Source organism: Camelus bactrianus, chromosome 29, assembly GCF_048773025.1.
Source record: "Camelus bactrianus isolate YW-2024 breed Bactrian camel chromosome 29, ASM4877302v1, whole genome shotgun sequence".
In the NCBI taxonomy this organism is placed as follows: domain Eukaryota; kingdom Metazoa; phylum Chordata; class Mammalia; order Artiodactyla; family Camelidae; genus Camelus; species Camelus bactrianus.
The window spans coordinates 6,908,147-6,925,711 of record NC_133567.1 but is presented as its reverse complement, the minus strand read 5'-3'; the positions used below and the strand labels follow the sequence as shown (position 1 = coordinate 6,925,711).

At 40.8% G+C, this 17,565-nt stretch overlaps 1 protein-coding gene across 1 annotated transcript in view; it reads right to left on the bottom strand.

The window, feature by feature from the left end:
- Window positions 1-8,362: 8,362 nt before the first annotated feature.
- RAB2A (RAB2A, member RAS oncogene family) overlaps window positions 8,363-17,565 on the bottom strand; it is a 62,665-nt gene continuing 53,462 nt past the window's right edge. Inside the window, exons 7-8 of the mRNA XM_074355006.1 lie at window positions 11,652-11,720; window positions 8,363-9,686 (exon numbers count right to left, since the gene is read on the bottom strand). Of these exons, the coding sequence (XP_074211107.1) occupies window positions 9,591-9,686; window positions 11,652-11,720 (165 nt within the window). The 3' untranslated portion in view covers window positions 8,363-9,590. The remainder of the gene's footprint in view (window positions 9,687-11,651; window positions 11,721-17,565) is intronic.

Here is a 17,565-nt window from a genome sequence, read left to right as displayed (position 1 = left end):
CACTGAATTTGAAAATGCACAAGTAAGATTAATTACAGATTTTTGAAAACCAACTGAACTCCTCAAAATGAATGTCATTATCTTAAAAGTCCTTGCTGCACAGATAGACACATCTTGTTCTTGGATGAGAACATTTAGTATCATAACAATGTCAATGTTCCCCCAAATTAAACTATACATTTAAAACAATATTTTAAAATTCCAGTAGAATTTTGGGGGTTGTGAGAGGTAGTGCCAGCATGGAAATGTAAAAACCTATTACACAATACAAATGTCAGAAACAGGTCCAAATGTGCATATAAAAATCTTGTCTGAAATTAAAGCAATTAAATGTAAAGAAGAAAAGATGAACTGCTTACTAAAAATGAGTCTGAAACTAGAGATTTTTGGGGTCCCATCAAGTTGCCAAAAATATATTTTTTAAATAAAATTTCCCACTGTTGGTAACAGAGTAGAGGAAGCAAGTCTAGTCGGAATATAAATTGGTACATTTCTAGAAGGAAATTACATATATAAAATTGTTAATAATGTCTAGACTTTGTGAACCAGTAATTTCATTTCTAAGAATGTATTCTAAGGAAATAATGGTTGTTGTGCTTAAAGATTTAACTAGAAGGATGTGAACTGAGTGATGATGATTGTCTGAAGTCTTTATAAAGTTAGTCTGTTGAAGAGGATGATGAGATACATGATAGCTCATCCACACAGTGAAATACGGTACCGCCATCAACAGGGAGTAGAAAAACATGTGACATTTTTTGAGTACTTACCAAGTACCAAGCAAAATTTTAAGAGCTTTCCATGTAATAGCTCATTTTACCCTCCCAGTCACCGTATGAGGTCAGGTGGTCATTCCTTCCATTTTATAAGTGAGGAACCTGGATGAGGTGAAGCAAGCCCTTGCTGGTAAGCAGTCAAGCCTGCATTTGAACTAGATGGTGGGGCTCCTGGGGCTCACTACAATGAAGGAGATTCTGTAATGATGTGGGAAGATTCATATAAAAAGTGAACAAAAGCTCTGTGCTCTGTGGGATCCCATTTGCATAAAGGAGGATAGGTAGACACCATCACAGAAAGAAACAGGAAAGAAATACCTCAAGTTGTTAAGTCTTCTTTTCTAGGGGCTGAGATTCTGGGTCATTGTGCAGATACTGTTGGTGCCCTGGTCCCCATCCTCGCATCACCAGCCAGGAGTTTGTTCAGGGTAGAAAAATCAGAACTAGGTTGGCAACAGGTACTATCAGATAATAAGACTGATTCACACACATTCTGTGGTATATCCATGCAGTGGAATATTAGTCAATCATAAAAAGGAATGAAGTGCTGATACACATCACAATGTGTGTGAACCTCAGAAACATTATGCTTAATGAGAAAAGCCAGACACAGACAGCTACATAGCATATGACTCCTTTTATGTGAAACATCCAGAATAAGTAAATCTGCAGAGACAGAGCACAGACTGGTGGTCACCAGGGGCTGGGGGAGCGGGTGATGGGGACTACCTGCTGAAGAGGTTCGGGGTCTCCTCTGGGGCGAGGAACCTGTTCTGAGACTAGACAGGGGGTGGTTGCACAGATGGTGAAGATACTCAGTGCTGCTAAGCTGTTCACTTTACGATGCTTAGTTTTATGTTATCTGAATGTCACCTCGGTTTAGAAGAAAGAAAAAAGTATTCTGGTTGAGAAAGAAGAATGAGGGAGCTCAGCACTGCTGCATGTGTTGCCCTCAGGAATTCCGTTATGCAGACGGCCGTGCTGGCTGCTGAGATGACAAGTGGCCCTCAGACGGGGCAGCTCCAGGGAAGACCGACGCGTCCCGGCCCCGAGATGTTGTGGAGACTCAGTGGCAAAGGGTTGGGGCTCCAATGGGTCTTGATTAAGAGTGAGACATTCAAAATTAGGAAGGGATTAGTCCACAGCTGAGCTTCTTTCTAGATTGAGTGGACAGATGAAAATAAGGAGCACTGAGGGAGCTTTCTTTACAGCCTCTACACCTAGCTCTTCAGGTCGTGTGGTGTTCCCCAAACCCCGCCTGACCATAAATACACACTAGGCTGATTGAAGACCCAAGGGCCTCCCTTTTTTACTGTCTGAAACCCATAACCCATAACCACATTTGCTACGGGCTGAATGGCGGACCTCCTCTCACAAATTCCTAGGTTAAAATCCTAACCTGGGACTTTATCTGGAGATAGAATCTTTACAGAAGTAATAATCCAGTTCAAATGAGGCTGTTAGGGTGGGTCTTAATCCACATGGCAGGTGTCCTTATACAAAGAGGAGACTGGGACCCGAAGTCTCACATAAAGGGATGATGGTGTGAAGTGACACAGGGACAAGCAGCCACCAAGGAGAGAGGTCTAGAACAGTTCTCTCCCACAGCCCTCGGAGGGGACCAACCCCGCCGACACTCTGACCTTGGACTTTAAGCCTCCTGACATTTGACTTCAGGCTTCTAGCCTCCAGAGCTGTGAAAGAGTAAGTTTCCTCTGTTATAAGTCACCCAGGCACTGGCACTTTGTTAGGGCCGCCCTAGGAAGTGAGTGCATCCTTATGTTCCTATGAACGAAGACGTTTTGGGGTAAGGTGGTCTGCGTTCCTTCAGTGGCAGGTCATGTTGAAGCCGTGGGTTTATGGGAGGCTGACAGCTGCTTCACTGTCTGGCACATGCAGAACTCATCCCAAGAGAAGCAAAGTTAATCTCTAGGAATATTATTTTTACATCTTCCTGCTTCAAGAGTAATTTACACATCAAGATGGTATTCAGAATTTGAAACATTTGTACATTGAGATTTCATGAAAAATCATAGATACAGCCCAGGGCTTTCCTGATATGACATTAATGATATGATTTTTAATGTTACTTAAGTCCCGAACTTGGTTTAAAAATGAAGCAGACGTCAAATGTGTACAACTGTGATCTTATGATGATTATGCTGCTGACAATGGAATTGGAGATACAACACAAATTCAGCAATGACGTCCTTCCTGTTGTGAAAGTAACGAGTAAGAACAAATTAAAAAGGGTGCAAGCTGACCAAGGGGGACTGTGTTTTGAATTTGAGATACTGAAATCACTTTTGATCATTTGAATATTGCTCACTAGGTACAGAGGAGTGAGATGACTAGCTGGAGGGTGAGAGCATCACTGGGGAGAAGTCCACTGCAGCCGTGTGTTTGACAATGAATTTTGCATTAAAATAGCCACACTCCAGTCCCCGGGAGGTGCCGCTGCACAGAATTCACTTTTGCATGAACGTGGAAACTGGCTGCAGCATTGACCCTCCGCTGTGTCTTACCTCGTGTGCCCGTGCAGGACTTGGGAAGTGGCCGGGACAATTACTTGCCCTTCATTTTATAACTTTCCCTCAAGCAGGTGGTGATTCATGTCAAAGTACTGAAATTCAACGTTCTCTTTGCGGTTAGCCTTGTAAGAACGTTTGTTAAGGACTGTAATCCCAGGAGATTCTGTCAAGGGGCTGTGGTCACAAAGCTACCTATTCCTGGGACCTGTCCTACAGAAACTTACTATCGGAAAGGACCATGAGTCTATCCCATGGGACCAGCCATTAGATGATGGGTGCAGTGTTTATGCAACTAATGTGCCCTTTAAGGGTGAAAACCAAGGGTTGTTATACAATGTTGGGCAGTTCGCCAGGGCTGCTCTGACAAAGTGTGGCAGGCTGGGTGGTTTAAACCACAGAGATGCATTGTCTCACAGTTCTGGAGGCTAGAAGCCTGAAGTCAAGATGTCAGTAGGGCTGTAATCCCTCTGAAACCCGTAGGGGACTCCTTCCTCCGTGGCCGGCTTACGATCTTTGGCGTTCCTTGGTTTGAGACTTGCCTTCTCCCCGTGTGTCTTCACGTGGCTGTCTTCTAATAAGGACACCAGCCCTGCTCCAGGATGACTTCATCTTAACTAATTACATCTGTAACCATCCTATTTCCAAATAAAGACAAATTCTGAAGTGCTAGGGGTTAGAACTTCAGCATATATATTTTCTGGGGGTGGGGGCACAATTCAACACATAACAAGGGGATAAGGTAAACTTCGTATGTGTAAGTTTTGAGGACAACTCATGAGGCAGCATTTTTGTTTGATGGAGATGAAATCTAACTTACAAGGAAGTGCAGAAAACACATTGGCACAGTTTAAAGAACTGTAAAGTAAACTTCATGTAACGCCCACTCCGGTCAGGAAACAGAATGCTGCTATGGCAGAGAGGCCCCTGCATGCCCCTCCTCCTTCACCAAACCCCTCCTCCAGGATCCATCCAGCATCCCACATTGCATTTAGCTGTCATGTCTGTCTTCTCCAGTCTCTGACTGTCCCTTTTTCTTGATCATTCATGACCTTGATATATTTGAAGAGTACTGGCCACTTCATAGGATTTTCCCCAATTTGAGTTTGCCCCAGGTTTCTCAATGAGTAGGCTGAGGTTATACATTTTGGGCAGGAATCCCACAGAACTGTGCCCGGCTCAGGGCATCCCACCCATCAGTACCTGCCATCCTCGTGTCTTACTGACCACTTGATGAAGGTGTTGTCAAGTTAACCATCAAGTTAGTGTTTTTCCTTCTGTAATTGTATCTTGTGGTCTACTGAGACTGTGAATGCATCTTGCTTGTCATGCTTTTGCCCACCACATTCAGGATTCATTAACGATTCCCAGCTTCAACAATTGTTTGTTCTTTGATGAGTTTCTGCTTACATTATGACTTCTCTAAAATTGGTGTTCTGCTATAAGAAAAGTCTGCCCCTTCCCCTCCATTTATGCCTTCATTTATATTTTAGTTATTTATGCCATTGTTTATAATCCATTACAATTAGCTGTTTTTTTCAAATTGTGCCAGATTTGGCCATCGAAAAGCAACAAGTTGGTTCCTGTGTCCTTTGACATGCTGCCCCCCCCCCCATTTTATGAGCACTTCCTTATTTTTTTGGTATCACAAGATGTTCCAGGCTCATTGTTTTCAGGGGCAGGAAAGGGGAGGTAATTAGGTTTGTTTATATATTAATTTTTTTAATGGAGTTGCTGGAGATTGAACCCAGGACCTCATGCATGCTAAGCATGTGCTCTACCACTTGAGCTAGACCCTCACTGCTGGCTCATTTCTTAATATCCCTGACTCAGCCCTGGAATCAACCACTTCTCCAAGGAGCTCTAGTTCCCTTTCTAAGGAAATGGTATTTAGAAACCAATACCTGGGCACTGGCTGGGCTCATTGCTACTGGCGTGGCTTTGCCTTTAGTTCCTCTCAGCAGACAAAGCTAGAAAACATGTTTATTCACACACACAACTATCTGTATATCTACAATTCTGTACGTATAAAAACTGAGTTCCTGACATCTCCAATTCCAACCCAACACCACAGGGTTCGTTCTGGCCTTTCCCAATTGTACTTGTCAAGTCCTCTTTCAAGAATGAAAACCTTTGCTTTCACTGTGGATTTTTCACTATTAACAATATATCCATTCGCTCAGTCTTAGTATGTGGAAATACTTTTAGAATCGCTAACCTATATCCCTTATTAACCAGAGTGTAATATTGGTGTATGGTTCATTTTGCCTTTAGCCTTAAAGTTTACACTTAAAATCCTGTTTCCCAAAGTTGCTGGTTGTATGGCTTTCTTTCCTACCCTCTTCAGTGGGGTAATGTCACTTATTTGTAATACAGGTAGGTTCAGTCATTAGTTTGTATTTCAAGTTCCTGGCACATCATGGTTGATTTTATTTTCAGAGTATGTGAAACATCATTGTAGTTTTGAATCAGAGTTAAAGGTGTACATTGAGAGGCGTCACTCATGCCAAATACCCCAACCCCAATCCTCCTTACTCTGCTCTCGTATTCACCTACTCTCTGCAGGTAACCAGTCTCATTAATTTCTAGTTTATTCTTCTTGTGTTTCTTTTGCACAGATGAGCAAATACATGTATATTTTCTCCTACTGCTTCCTTATTAAGCAAAGGATTGTAAACTGTAGACATGCTTGCATTTTGCTTTTCTCACTTAATACTTCCTGGAAATCACGACATCAGTTCACAGAGCTCTTCCTCATACTTTTTACAGTTGTGTAGGACTACACCATGTGACGTACCAGCTTGCTGAACCACTCTCCTGTATATAGACGTTTAGGTCATTTTCAATTACTTGCAATTACTATCAATGCTGCAGTGAGCAACCTTGTGTGTATGTGCTCTTGTACTGTTGACGGGTACCATCAGGGTATTTTCCTAGCGGTGGAAATGATGGGTCAACAGGGTAAGTATATCCCGGTTTTATTACGTATTGCCTAGTTCCTCTCCAGAAAGGTCGTATCAGCCGGCTCTTCCGCCAGCCACATATGAGAGCATTTCAGCAACAGAATGTGTTGTCCTTCTTTTATTGACCTTCTTCCAAACTCACAGGTGAGAAACGTATTTCAGTTTAAATTTGCATTTCTCTAATTGTTTGAATTTTAAAATATATTTCAGGAACACTTTTATATCTTCTTTTTGGTGAGTTATCTTCTTCAATTTTTTTTTTCTATCAGGTTTTTGATCCTTTGTCTTTCAGTTTTTAAGAGTTGGCCTTAGGATTTTTCTAAAGCCAACGAACACTGAATATACATGTTGGCACTTTCAAGTTTCCCATCATGACTTCAGCCAAGTAAAGTACTATAATCTAGTATATACTAACGCAATGCAAGATTCTCTATTTACGGGGTTAAATTCTATTTTCATTTGAACACCAAAGTACGTGTAAACTTCAAGAACTGCAGATATGATGTTGGTTGTGTAGTCAGTTGGTTATTATGGAACAGGGCTACCTTTCTGCATTATGATGTTTTCTTTTTGTATTACTTTTTAGCCCACACGGTCAAACCTCATGCTGCCAATCTTGGTACTGAGCTTAGACGGGGCTTCACCACCTATGAGAATAAATGTTTAATGTGTTCCGAAGCCAGACACAAATCATTTTTAGAGTGATCAGATACACTGTGGCATCATTTACATTCTTACCCTCTTGACTATTAAAAAATAAATGGGGACTATTTTCCTATTAACAGGCTATTTTAAAATTAAAAACAAACTGTTTATGAAGACCCAGTTCCGCTCCCACATACCACTTGGATTGTCTAATTATACACTGCTCTTTCAAAACCTGCTCTCAACTCAGGTGTGTTAAATTTAGAAGGCAAAGTATAACCCTGTCTTTATGGATTACAACTTTGGAAAGTTTCATGTTGAGACATTAAAAGTTGTGTTTATTTTTTTAGTGGCTGTCTAGCTCTTAATATGTGTCCACAGGTGCTACAAAAACTGATCAAAGACCATGTAAGGACTCAACTGCTGCAGTAAAGGTCCAGCTACAGGTGCCACCGCACCACCTGTGACAGGGATACCACCGCAGCAGAGCGGAAACCAGGCAGTAATGCTGCCGTCAGCTGACGCCAAGGGTCCATCACGGTGCCCCCAGTGGCAGACGGGGCCTGCAGAGGGCACGGGGGGGAGCGCCAGGGAAGCTGCCACCGCCTGCCCGAGCCCCAGGCAGGTGCGGGCTGCTGTGCGGGAGCTGTGTTTGAGGGCGCCAGCTTTTTGGAGGGCATTAAAATACACGTGCCGCTTCGCTGTTGTTTGTTTCTACACTGCTTTCCCTTCTCTTTTCCCTTTTATAAATCACTTGATTTATAAAAGAATTAGAGTCGTCAGTATGGAAAAGAAATACCCTACGTTTCTGGAAAAGTCAGTAACAGTTTAAAAATAACAAGTTCCCAAAGAATCACCTCCTTCCAGGTACAGAGCAGAACAAGTCCTGGATGTCTTAATGTCTTCCACTCACCACTAATGAGACTGAAGGTAAGGTCAGGGAGTTTGATAAACCACTTAAAGGGAAAAAAAGTTTATAATAAAAATACTCAAGAAACTCAATCTCCTTTCACCTTTCCCTTTGCCCTCTAGGAGCCAGTGAAAGCAAAAAACTAAGACAGCATTAGGTGACTGCCCGCAGGAGTGATGTCAAAGCTTTGGCAGAGTATTGCTGAATTTTCAGGAAAGACGGGTAGAAAGATGAAGTCAGCGAGTGAATTAAAACCAGTTAGCTTCCTACTTAGAACTTCTTTATAAGGCTTTCTTAGAGCTTAAGCACTTTTGTGCTGGCTGAAAAGTGGAAAATAACATGCTTACATAATCAATAACAAAAAGAATTTCAATATTATAAAAAAGCTTCGTATCACATTCTAGCAAAAAATTTTAAAAGGATAATGTTAAACATTCTGACCCTTTAAAAAATATATGCCAACTACATGTAAAAGCTGTTGATGGACTAAACAAATACATTCTTAAAAAATGATGTGGTCACAATAAAAAAAAAGAACACTTTTATACATAGGATTTTATTTTGCACTGCTATAACAATTTCATTATAGACCAAGGGAGAGAAAGAAAAAAAAGGATAAAACCACCACACTGAGTAAATTACTAATGCTTTTCTACTTTTAACAGGATTTTCCATCTGGTAGAATATTTATCGTCATATCCCCTTCCAAACAGACAAGGTGCTTACCATATTGTAAAGATCATAGGTTGCCACTGAAAGAAAAAAGTTTACACAGTCACTGTACATCAAGGTTGAAAAACTGTCCTGCATGAAAAATATACTTAGAAATCATGTGAATAAAAGAAAAAGAAAACATTATTGTGTTTAAGGAAAGATTAAAGTCCTCATAATGTGTCATCTAAATGTGGACATCCATGCTTCCTGGAGTCGCTCAGGTGGAGGGAGTTCCTGCGTCCGCCCATCTCACTCATTTCACTGGGTTTTGACCCAACAGTACTCATTAAGGCAAACAAATCCTTTTCTGAAGAGGTCTTAAAGAAACTGTGGACAAAGAGCAAACTTTTGGCGTTAAAACAGGTTAACACGTACACAGCCTCTAGTAATGTACATTAAGCGTATTTTTCTTGGACTGGTGACAAGAAAAGATGAACATGCTTGTTAACAATGTCAAAAAGTTGAAAATTCAGTGTCCAAGCAATTCCTAACAATGCTTCTGTAGCTTTAAGCTCTAAACGGTGGAGAATTTATGCAAATGCATTAAAGAATTCAAGCTTGGCAAATGACACCCAAGCAGGTTATTAAACTATATATACAGAAAGGAAACGATAAATACAGAATTAAAAGAGTCCTTCTGTTTTCCCTATAGCCTTGAAAACTGACAAACTTTTGAGGACAGTTCTCTAATATTAAACATTAGGTAACCACAGGTGTGGGGAAACCTAACTACACAAACTGATTTAAAATACTCAGGATGACTTTGTAGTGTTTAATACAATTCAGTTTGTAGGTAGGGGCACACGACAACATTTAACAAAAATAATCACATCAATTGACCTAGAAATCAAATGCAAATAGATATGAATACAATCTTCAAAATCTGTCTTTTTAAGTGAACATTAACCATTTATTCAAAGTTATACAAGAATTTGAAGGATTAAAGTCTTCTGTGACATAAAGCCATTTCGAACAGTTTCATGTCTCAGCTGAGCGGGAGGGGAGGGGGAGGGGTGAGTGGGGAGCCCCACGTGGGCCGCGAGGCAGTACAGACTCAACAGCAGCCGCCCCCGGCCTGCTGTCCTCCCTGACTGCCCGCGTGTGTGGCGTTAGTAGCAGCATGCTGGGGGCCAATTTTAATGCCATTTGCCTGCAACAAAGAGAAGAGGATAAAAAATGTAACTGGATCCAACCAGAGAGAATAGTTTATATTTATGAAATCCTTTAGTTTCTTAATGGCACAATTTTGTCAAATGACTAAAAAAACACAATACACAAAGCACGTATTTTCAATAATTAAAGCAACATCTCTCAGGGGAGGCGCCTTCCTTTTAAAATAACACTGTGGAAGTGCTCCTGACAGTAACTCCTGTCATCCCAGGTGCTGGGCCAGCAGAGGCTGCAGAGCTGCGTCGAAGGGGGTTCTCACCACGGAGAGACTGTTTACAGCGTGATCTTTACAGGGGAGAAGCGCGCGGAGCCTACGCGGCTGCGGACGGCGAGCAGCCCTGCCCCCGGCGGCGCCTCCGCGCCGCGCTGCGTCGGCTGCACAGGCTACGGGCACACGAGTGTTCTGTGTCATCAATAATTTCTATGATCCCCAAAGACGTGGCAGCCTGCCAAGAACCCACACACAGAGCAGTTCTTTCATTCATCAAACTCACACTTCTGTCTTAACCCTCACTCCCTCAAGTGGATTTTACCTAAAAATACAACACTTGGAGAAAAGTAATACAGTAGCTTCAGAAATTAAGCTCTTAAGGAAACTTTACGTCACAGTAAATCTCAGATTTATAGTGCTTGGCAGTTGTTCTGCAACAGGAGTAGCCTTGGGGCTTCTGGCACTAGCTCAGTATTGACAGCAGCTGATGTGGTTTCTTTTCGCTCTTTTGACTCCTCTTTAATAAAAAGCATGCCCTATGGCTCATTGGTTTTGCCCCCTCTGGGCTGGTAGCGACTTCTGGAGGAATCAAGGAGTCAGACTTGGCATCAGGCCAAGCAAACCGCACGGCCGCCGGCTCCCGACGGCACGGCGACGCGGCCGGCGACTGCGGGAGCGCGGAGGGACGCGCAGCGCCCCCGCACCGCGGCCCGGCTGCTGGTCAGTCTACGGCATTAGGCTCTGAACAGTGCTCCCTTTAAATTAACTCCAGACCTACTGTCTAGAAGATACGGGTTAGAAACTGTATTACTACAAATTAAAAGAAATGAGACAATCAAGTACTTTTTGGAAAACTTAAGCAAACTCTTGTTTGTTTTAGCAAAGAAAATGGAGGCAAATAATGGCGAGCTGCTTTTGTGCGGGCCAAGAGACACACACACGGTGACGTCCTAACACGATGCCTTGCTTGGTGTACCTGCGGGAGGAGAAAGGGTTCTTTTCTTGGAAGCAAAAAGTCTTAATACAGAATCGCAAAAATATTCATGTGAAAGTAAATAACATGCCGTATCCACATAAAAATTCTGAAATAAATAAGGATAAATGCATAGTGGGAATTTAGGTCAAAATGATGGCTTTCGGTAAACACTGAATTATTTACTCCAGAGCTTTACATTTTATCCTAATCACGTTGATCAAAACTGGCTCAGAATAACTTTACAAAAAAACAAAAAACAGAAAAACCCCCTAAACCCACAAAAACAAACAAAACAGCTAGTGCCAACTGCCAATTACGTATATTAATTTTGTCTCTGGAAACACGCTCTGCTGTAGAGGGAGTGGTTTCCAAATCGGGCACTTCCCTCCCCCGTACTAGACAGCAGAGCACGCATCCTGCATTAGCAACATCGCACACGCATCTACACACTAGAAAATGATTCCCCGAAGCAGATGACACCAGATGGATGTGTGGATTTTCTTTTCTCTTTGGAGGATTTATATTATTTTGCACTGCTTGCAATAAATGGATAGGGTCAGTCACTTCAATCTGTTTTCAAACATAAAGTTATGTTCTACTAGAACATAAACATTTAACTATTATACAACATACAACAAACCTTCCATTAGATGACTATAAAATAATGTGCTAACTGACATCATAGATCCATTTTAGGAATTTTTAATCCAAGTTCAATTCTAAATTAACATTAGCCAATAATATTTATATGTATATACCTCATTATTAATGTCAAAGACTCCTTCTTGGATTTTTTCATAAATTTCTTTTGCTGTATTAATAAATGCCTGAAATATAAGATAGAGAAATTGGTTCAAATTATTTAAAACCACACAGTAAAAGAACATATAAAAAGCTCTATAAAACATTACAATGCTCAACATAAGAAAATCAACCAATGTAACACCATGTTAATATAATAAAGGACAAAAACCACATGATCATTTTAATAGATGCAGAAAAAGCATCTGACAAAATTCACCAACCAACTGATCATGAAAAAAACACTCAACAAAGTGGGACTAGAAGGGAACTTCCTCTACCTGATAAACAGCATCTAAGAAACCCCACCAGCTAATATCGTACCAGTAGTGAAGCGAGGATGTGTGGGAAGGTTCACTAACACTGTTAGCAGCAATAGCCCCGAAGTAGAAACAACACAGATGTTCATCAACTGATGAGTGAAGAGCTGACTCATGCGACAGTGTGGCTGTGCCCTGAAAGCATCATGCTAAGTCATCTAAGCCACGCAGGAAGGACCACATGAAGTGCGATTCCATTTACATGAAATGTCTAGAAGAGGCCAATGCTTAGAGAGAAAAAGATTACTGGTTGCCAGTGGTTAGGGGAGCGTTCTGGAGGAGAGTGACTGCTAATGAGTATGGGGTTTCTTTTTGAGGTGATGAAAATGTTCTGGAAGACAGTGGTGGTAGTTGCAACTAAACCCTACTGAATTACACTCTAAAAAAGAGTGAATTTTATGGTATGTGATTTATATCTCAAAAGAAAAATTCATGATGGGAGAAGAGGGGGATGGACCATAACATAAGAACAGCACACACGAGAAAAACATGTCAACTAGATAAGCCGCATAAATGTCCATGTTGAAATTAGCTTACTTTTGGAGGCCACTGTTCCACACAGGTTCCCTTTTGCCAGACAATGTACTACTTAACATACAGTTTAAGAGGGAAAGAATCGAAGGATGTTTATGATAAAGAGATAAAGGCAGCTCAACTTCTACGCCATGTTGAATGGAGTCCCACCCTTTTCCCATATAGCACACTAAACTGACAAAAAAATAAGTGTTAAAGCACTGTAACCAAATTAAGCCTCTAAGAATCAAAGCTGATCCATAAGCATTCTATATTTATGTAAGATATTAAGATATTTTCACCAAATATTGCCAATGCTACAAAAGGTGTATATAAACTCATGTTCCAAACTATCGGATCTGAGAGATCACAGATGATAGTATTAATGTTATATTCGATCAGCCTTCTGTGAAAATTCGTAAGACAAGGCTGTTCTCCACTACCACTAATACAGACTTAATTCAAAACTGAAAAAGTAAACAGGGTTCACGGAGAGGAACGCATCGTACCTTTCGTCTATTCTACATGGGACGCATTTGACTGCTGAACTTGCCACCAGAGCTTTTGTTTCCTAATTAACAGGACTGATATGTTTTCACCTTTAAAGGCCTTACAGCTCCCCAGAGTAATCAATCTACTGCAGCTCAATTACTGCACCAAGAACACACCAGTCAGTGAAGGAGACGTGAGCGGCTGCGGCAGGAGCACAGAGATATGAATATGCATAGACTCTAAGTGGCTGATCGAATCATCTGAGAGGGTCATGAGAATTTGCAGCAAAATAATGAGAAGAATTAATCACTGCAGATTCACAAGGCACTCAGGAAGCAAGTGCGCTTTCCATGCGTGTGTGCTGCAGTTAAAGCAAAGGAGAAACTGGCTTCCAGCCAACTATGAGTTGATTCACATTCCTCAAAATTGAGGTTATCCTTATAAATAAGGAAAAACTAAACTCTATTTCTAATAACATGTCAATTACAGCAATGGCCCGAGAAACCAGGCTAACTAAATATTGAAGTCAACAGATTCATAAATTCACAGGGTTGAACTCCTACTGTAGGGGCGCCCACATGTGTATATTTCACTGGAACATTACACAGAACTACAGGGTCCCACAAATGAGTTATAACTTCATATAAACAAACATTTATATTACAAAAGTCATTATTAAATATGCCAATGGATATAAATACATTGATTTCTTGCTAATCTGCTGATGAATCACTTTAAAACTGGCTTAAGGCTGTATTTTTATTTATGTTAAAATTTCCAATTCACTACTAATTTTATTTCCTAAATAGTACTTAATACTTTATTAAGCACCTTTAAGAATAGTTGTACCCAATGGACTTAAGATGTATTTTATACCTGAAAGACCTGCAATTAACTCCATTACAATTAAACATAACAAACAGTCATCTTTTCTTTTATAATTCCCATCATCTCAGTGAAATAGTCTTCAGACAATGCTACATCTACCTGTCATCCAACTCTCTGATTACATACTAACGACAGTGGAATAAAATATTTTCCATTCCTCTGAGCATATTATAGAGAAGATACTATATAAATGAATTGTTTTATCTACATCATATCAAAAATTAGTATTTAATATATATTACTAAGTGATTAATTAATGATCAATTTTAATGATCAATTTAACTCCTCAGAGTTTAAAACCTAATGTGTGACAAATGTAGACAGTAGGAGACCTGTTTTAAAAGTATGTGGCTACGGACTGAAATTGTTGAGTTCCCTAATACAATAAACATTAACCAAATACCATTCAGGCTTATTAAGAGATCAAATGAAACTTCAAAGATAAGAGCCTTAGGTGTCACAGACAGTAACTGTCCACTAAGGCTGCAAAGCATTTCAGAAACTCAGAAAGACAAGAGATACATATCTGTTACAATAACTGGCTAGAATTTTCTTTAATTGCTCATTTCACTACAGTCACTTAAAGTCAATCTCCATATATGTTTTTCAAGGTAGAGATGTAACATTCTGAAATACCTTTAGAACACAGGAAAAAAAAAAAGAAAAAATTAGCAACAATAAGCTAACTAAATGGATATTACAAAACCTTTACACTAAAGCTCATGCTTTAATAGGACAGTCTTAAATTGAAATTCCTTCTAATTTTAGACATCATTTTAACTAGTTTTACTTTTTCTATTCCCCAGGCTACAGAAGCAAATCATGAGAAGGAGGGGGAAGGAGAAAGGGAAGGAGCATGTGTGAGGGTGTGCCCGTGTGAGAGGCCGGGAACGAGCGTGTGCAGGTCAGGGGAAGAGGCCGCGAGGAGCCGGCACAGCTGCGGACAGCTCACAGCTCCTGCCGGAAGAGCGCGTGTGTTGGCGACGATGGTTCAAGTCATCAAGGAGAGAGAGGCTCGGGACTTGCTGTTTAACTAAGTAATATGAAATACAGTTTTGAAATGCTGTCATTATTCTTAGAAGTTTTGACATTTACCGGGGTAAGATTTTTAACAATTAAATTATCTGGAATAATTATTTCCTTACTATCAAAAAAATGAAGCAAGATGATGGCATCCATCAACGAGAGAAAATTTTTAGCACTGGTTAATGAATGAAATGCTCTTAAAACATGACATCCTAAAGATCATTGCAGGTTTTGTCACAGAAGTCAGAATTACAAACATTATATTCATCTCTATACCACGTTTGAAATATAGTTAAATCTGAATATTAATAAATAGGTTTTAGAATAGGAAAAAATAACTGCTGACAAAGTGATGTGAAAGGAATTCATCACTAGCCCTGTAAAACAGTCGAGGCAGACCCATGACTAGGAAGTACACACAAATTTCCTTGCAGCCAACTTAACTTGGCGAGCCTCCTGCCTTCCCACACAGCGCTCCACGCCAGGGCCCGAAGCCTGACTCTCTCTCCGTTTTTCCATTAGCTCCCCCTCTGCCCTACTTTGATTAATTGCCATGTTCAGTCCTTTACCTTCATTAGCCATTAACTGCCTTCCACCTCAGACACTAATCTTTTAACCCTTGGCAGTAGTTATCTGAATGGTTCTGATAATACCTAAACTTAAGTTTTCAGGGACTTCTATACCACAAATTAAAATAAACACAATCACAAAGAACTATAAATGTGCTGTAATTCAAATAAATATTCAGCAGAGACACAGCGGGTCTGTATCCTCCCTATCACTTGTCCTTTCCCCAAGGGCATCTATTAAATAGTTCCCACAGACTCGGCACTTCTCTGGGTACCAAGGAAGACAGGAAAGAGGAGAATGTAGTTCCTACTGCTGCTGACCTAAAACAATTTAGTTCAGAGAACTAAGCACGAGGGCTTAATGTGCAGTTGAGGATGCAGGAAAAAATCAACTCTGCACTGACAGAGGAAGTGTGTGCAGGGCAAGACAGAGGCGGGGCTAGCCAGAGGCTGTGGACAGTATGCTATGAGCGCCTTCACATCCAGTGAGAGAATAGAGGCAAAGGGGAACATGGAATCATATTTTATTTTTATTGTGGTTTAACAGTTTTTAGGGCACAGTACTGAAAATAAATTGTCTACAACAGAGTAACATTTAGATTATTTCCTTGTGTAACATGCTGCCACCTGGTGGCAAGATAAAAATCACAGCCTCTGTTGGTAAGAATCAAAATAAATCAGTGTCTTAGTTTCATTTAAACATCTTGAATAGATGCTAAAGAATAAAGTATCCTGTAAAATAAGCAACTCTTCAGTTCTCTCTGAGAACTGCGGAACACAGAACTAGAATGCCATTTAATTTTCTTCTCAGTTGCGAATCAATGCTACGCACATTATAGGTGTGCATCTGCCAATGCTCGTATAACTAGCATTTACTAAGTACTTACTATGGGCCAGTCATTATGCTAAACGATTTACATAGGTTTTCATTATTTCTGAAGAGAAATTCAAAATATGTGTAAAAAGTGAGAAAACATTTTGTGGGTTAAAGTTGCACCTGTAAGTTTATTAGCAGAATGGCTAATGTGGGTCTCTGAACCACGCTGTCCAGGGTCCAAGCCCCGTGCCACCTCTGTCTGTGTTGCTCTGGACCCGATTGATGCTTAACCTCTCTGTACAATGAAGGTAACGACGATGCCTGCCTCAGACTTGGGGGAGGATGAAGGGACAGCACTGACAACAGTGCTCGGCTCATAGCAAGAACCCAACGCACGCCAGCTCTCCCAACCCCGAGTTCTGTCTGAGGGCAACGGTGTGGGGACAGCAGGAGAAGCACTCCTCAGTGAACTACAGTATCATGATTAAATAAAACTAAACATCAAATTAGCAACATATTAATGTGTACAGGGAGCCCTAAAGAAGAAAACATACGGAGGTGAGACTTGGATATTATGCAGAGATAGGAAAGCCTTGTAAAAAGAACATCAGATTAGAACTGGAGATGATTTTAAATGCAAAGCTTCTTCAAACTCTGTGACTAAAAATGGCTGGATTCTCTCTGATTTAGCTGCAGGGGGAGGGGCCTCAGCTTTCCAGTTCCCTCCCAGACGTCCCGCAGGGGCCACTTCTGGGGATGGGGCAGGAAGGAGGCAGAACCGTCGCCTTCTCTTTCCCTCAGGTTCCCTGACATCCTTACTCCAGAGCAGAGCTGCTCTGCTCTTCTGTCTTTCATTCAGTCTCCTGTGTTTCATTAGAAGAAAGAGGGCCACTGCTAAATCTACTCATGTACAGTAACCCTCATTTTACTAACAAGCACTGAGCTGCGAAAGCGGAAATGACTCACCCAAGACCCTGCACAAATGCAGCAGAAGCAGGATTCACAGGATTAATTTTCTGGCCACATTTATTTTCTCTTTATCAGGAGCTTCTCTTTAACACAGCTCAAAGGAATTTGTATTTATTTTGCTTATGCTGCCGTTAAAACTGAACATTAAAAGCACACACTTTTCATATCCTTTAAAAAGCTTCTTTCTCCCTAGAAGTTACTTTGGATTGCTAGCATTATTTCTGGAAGTACAAAATATGTGTTGCATCCTGTGTTCTTCCTTCCCTTTACAAAAATT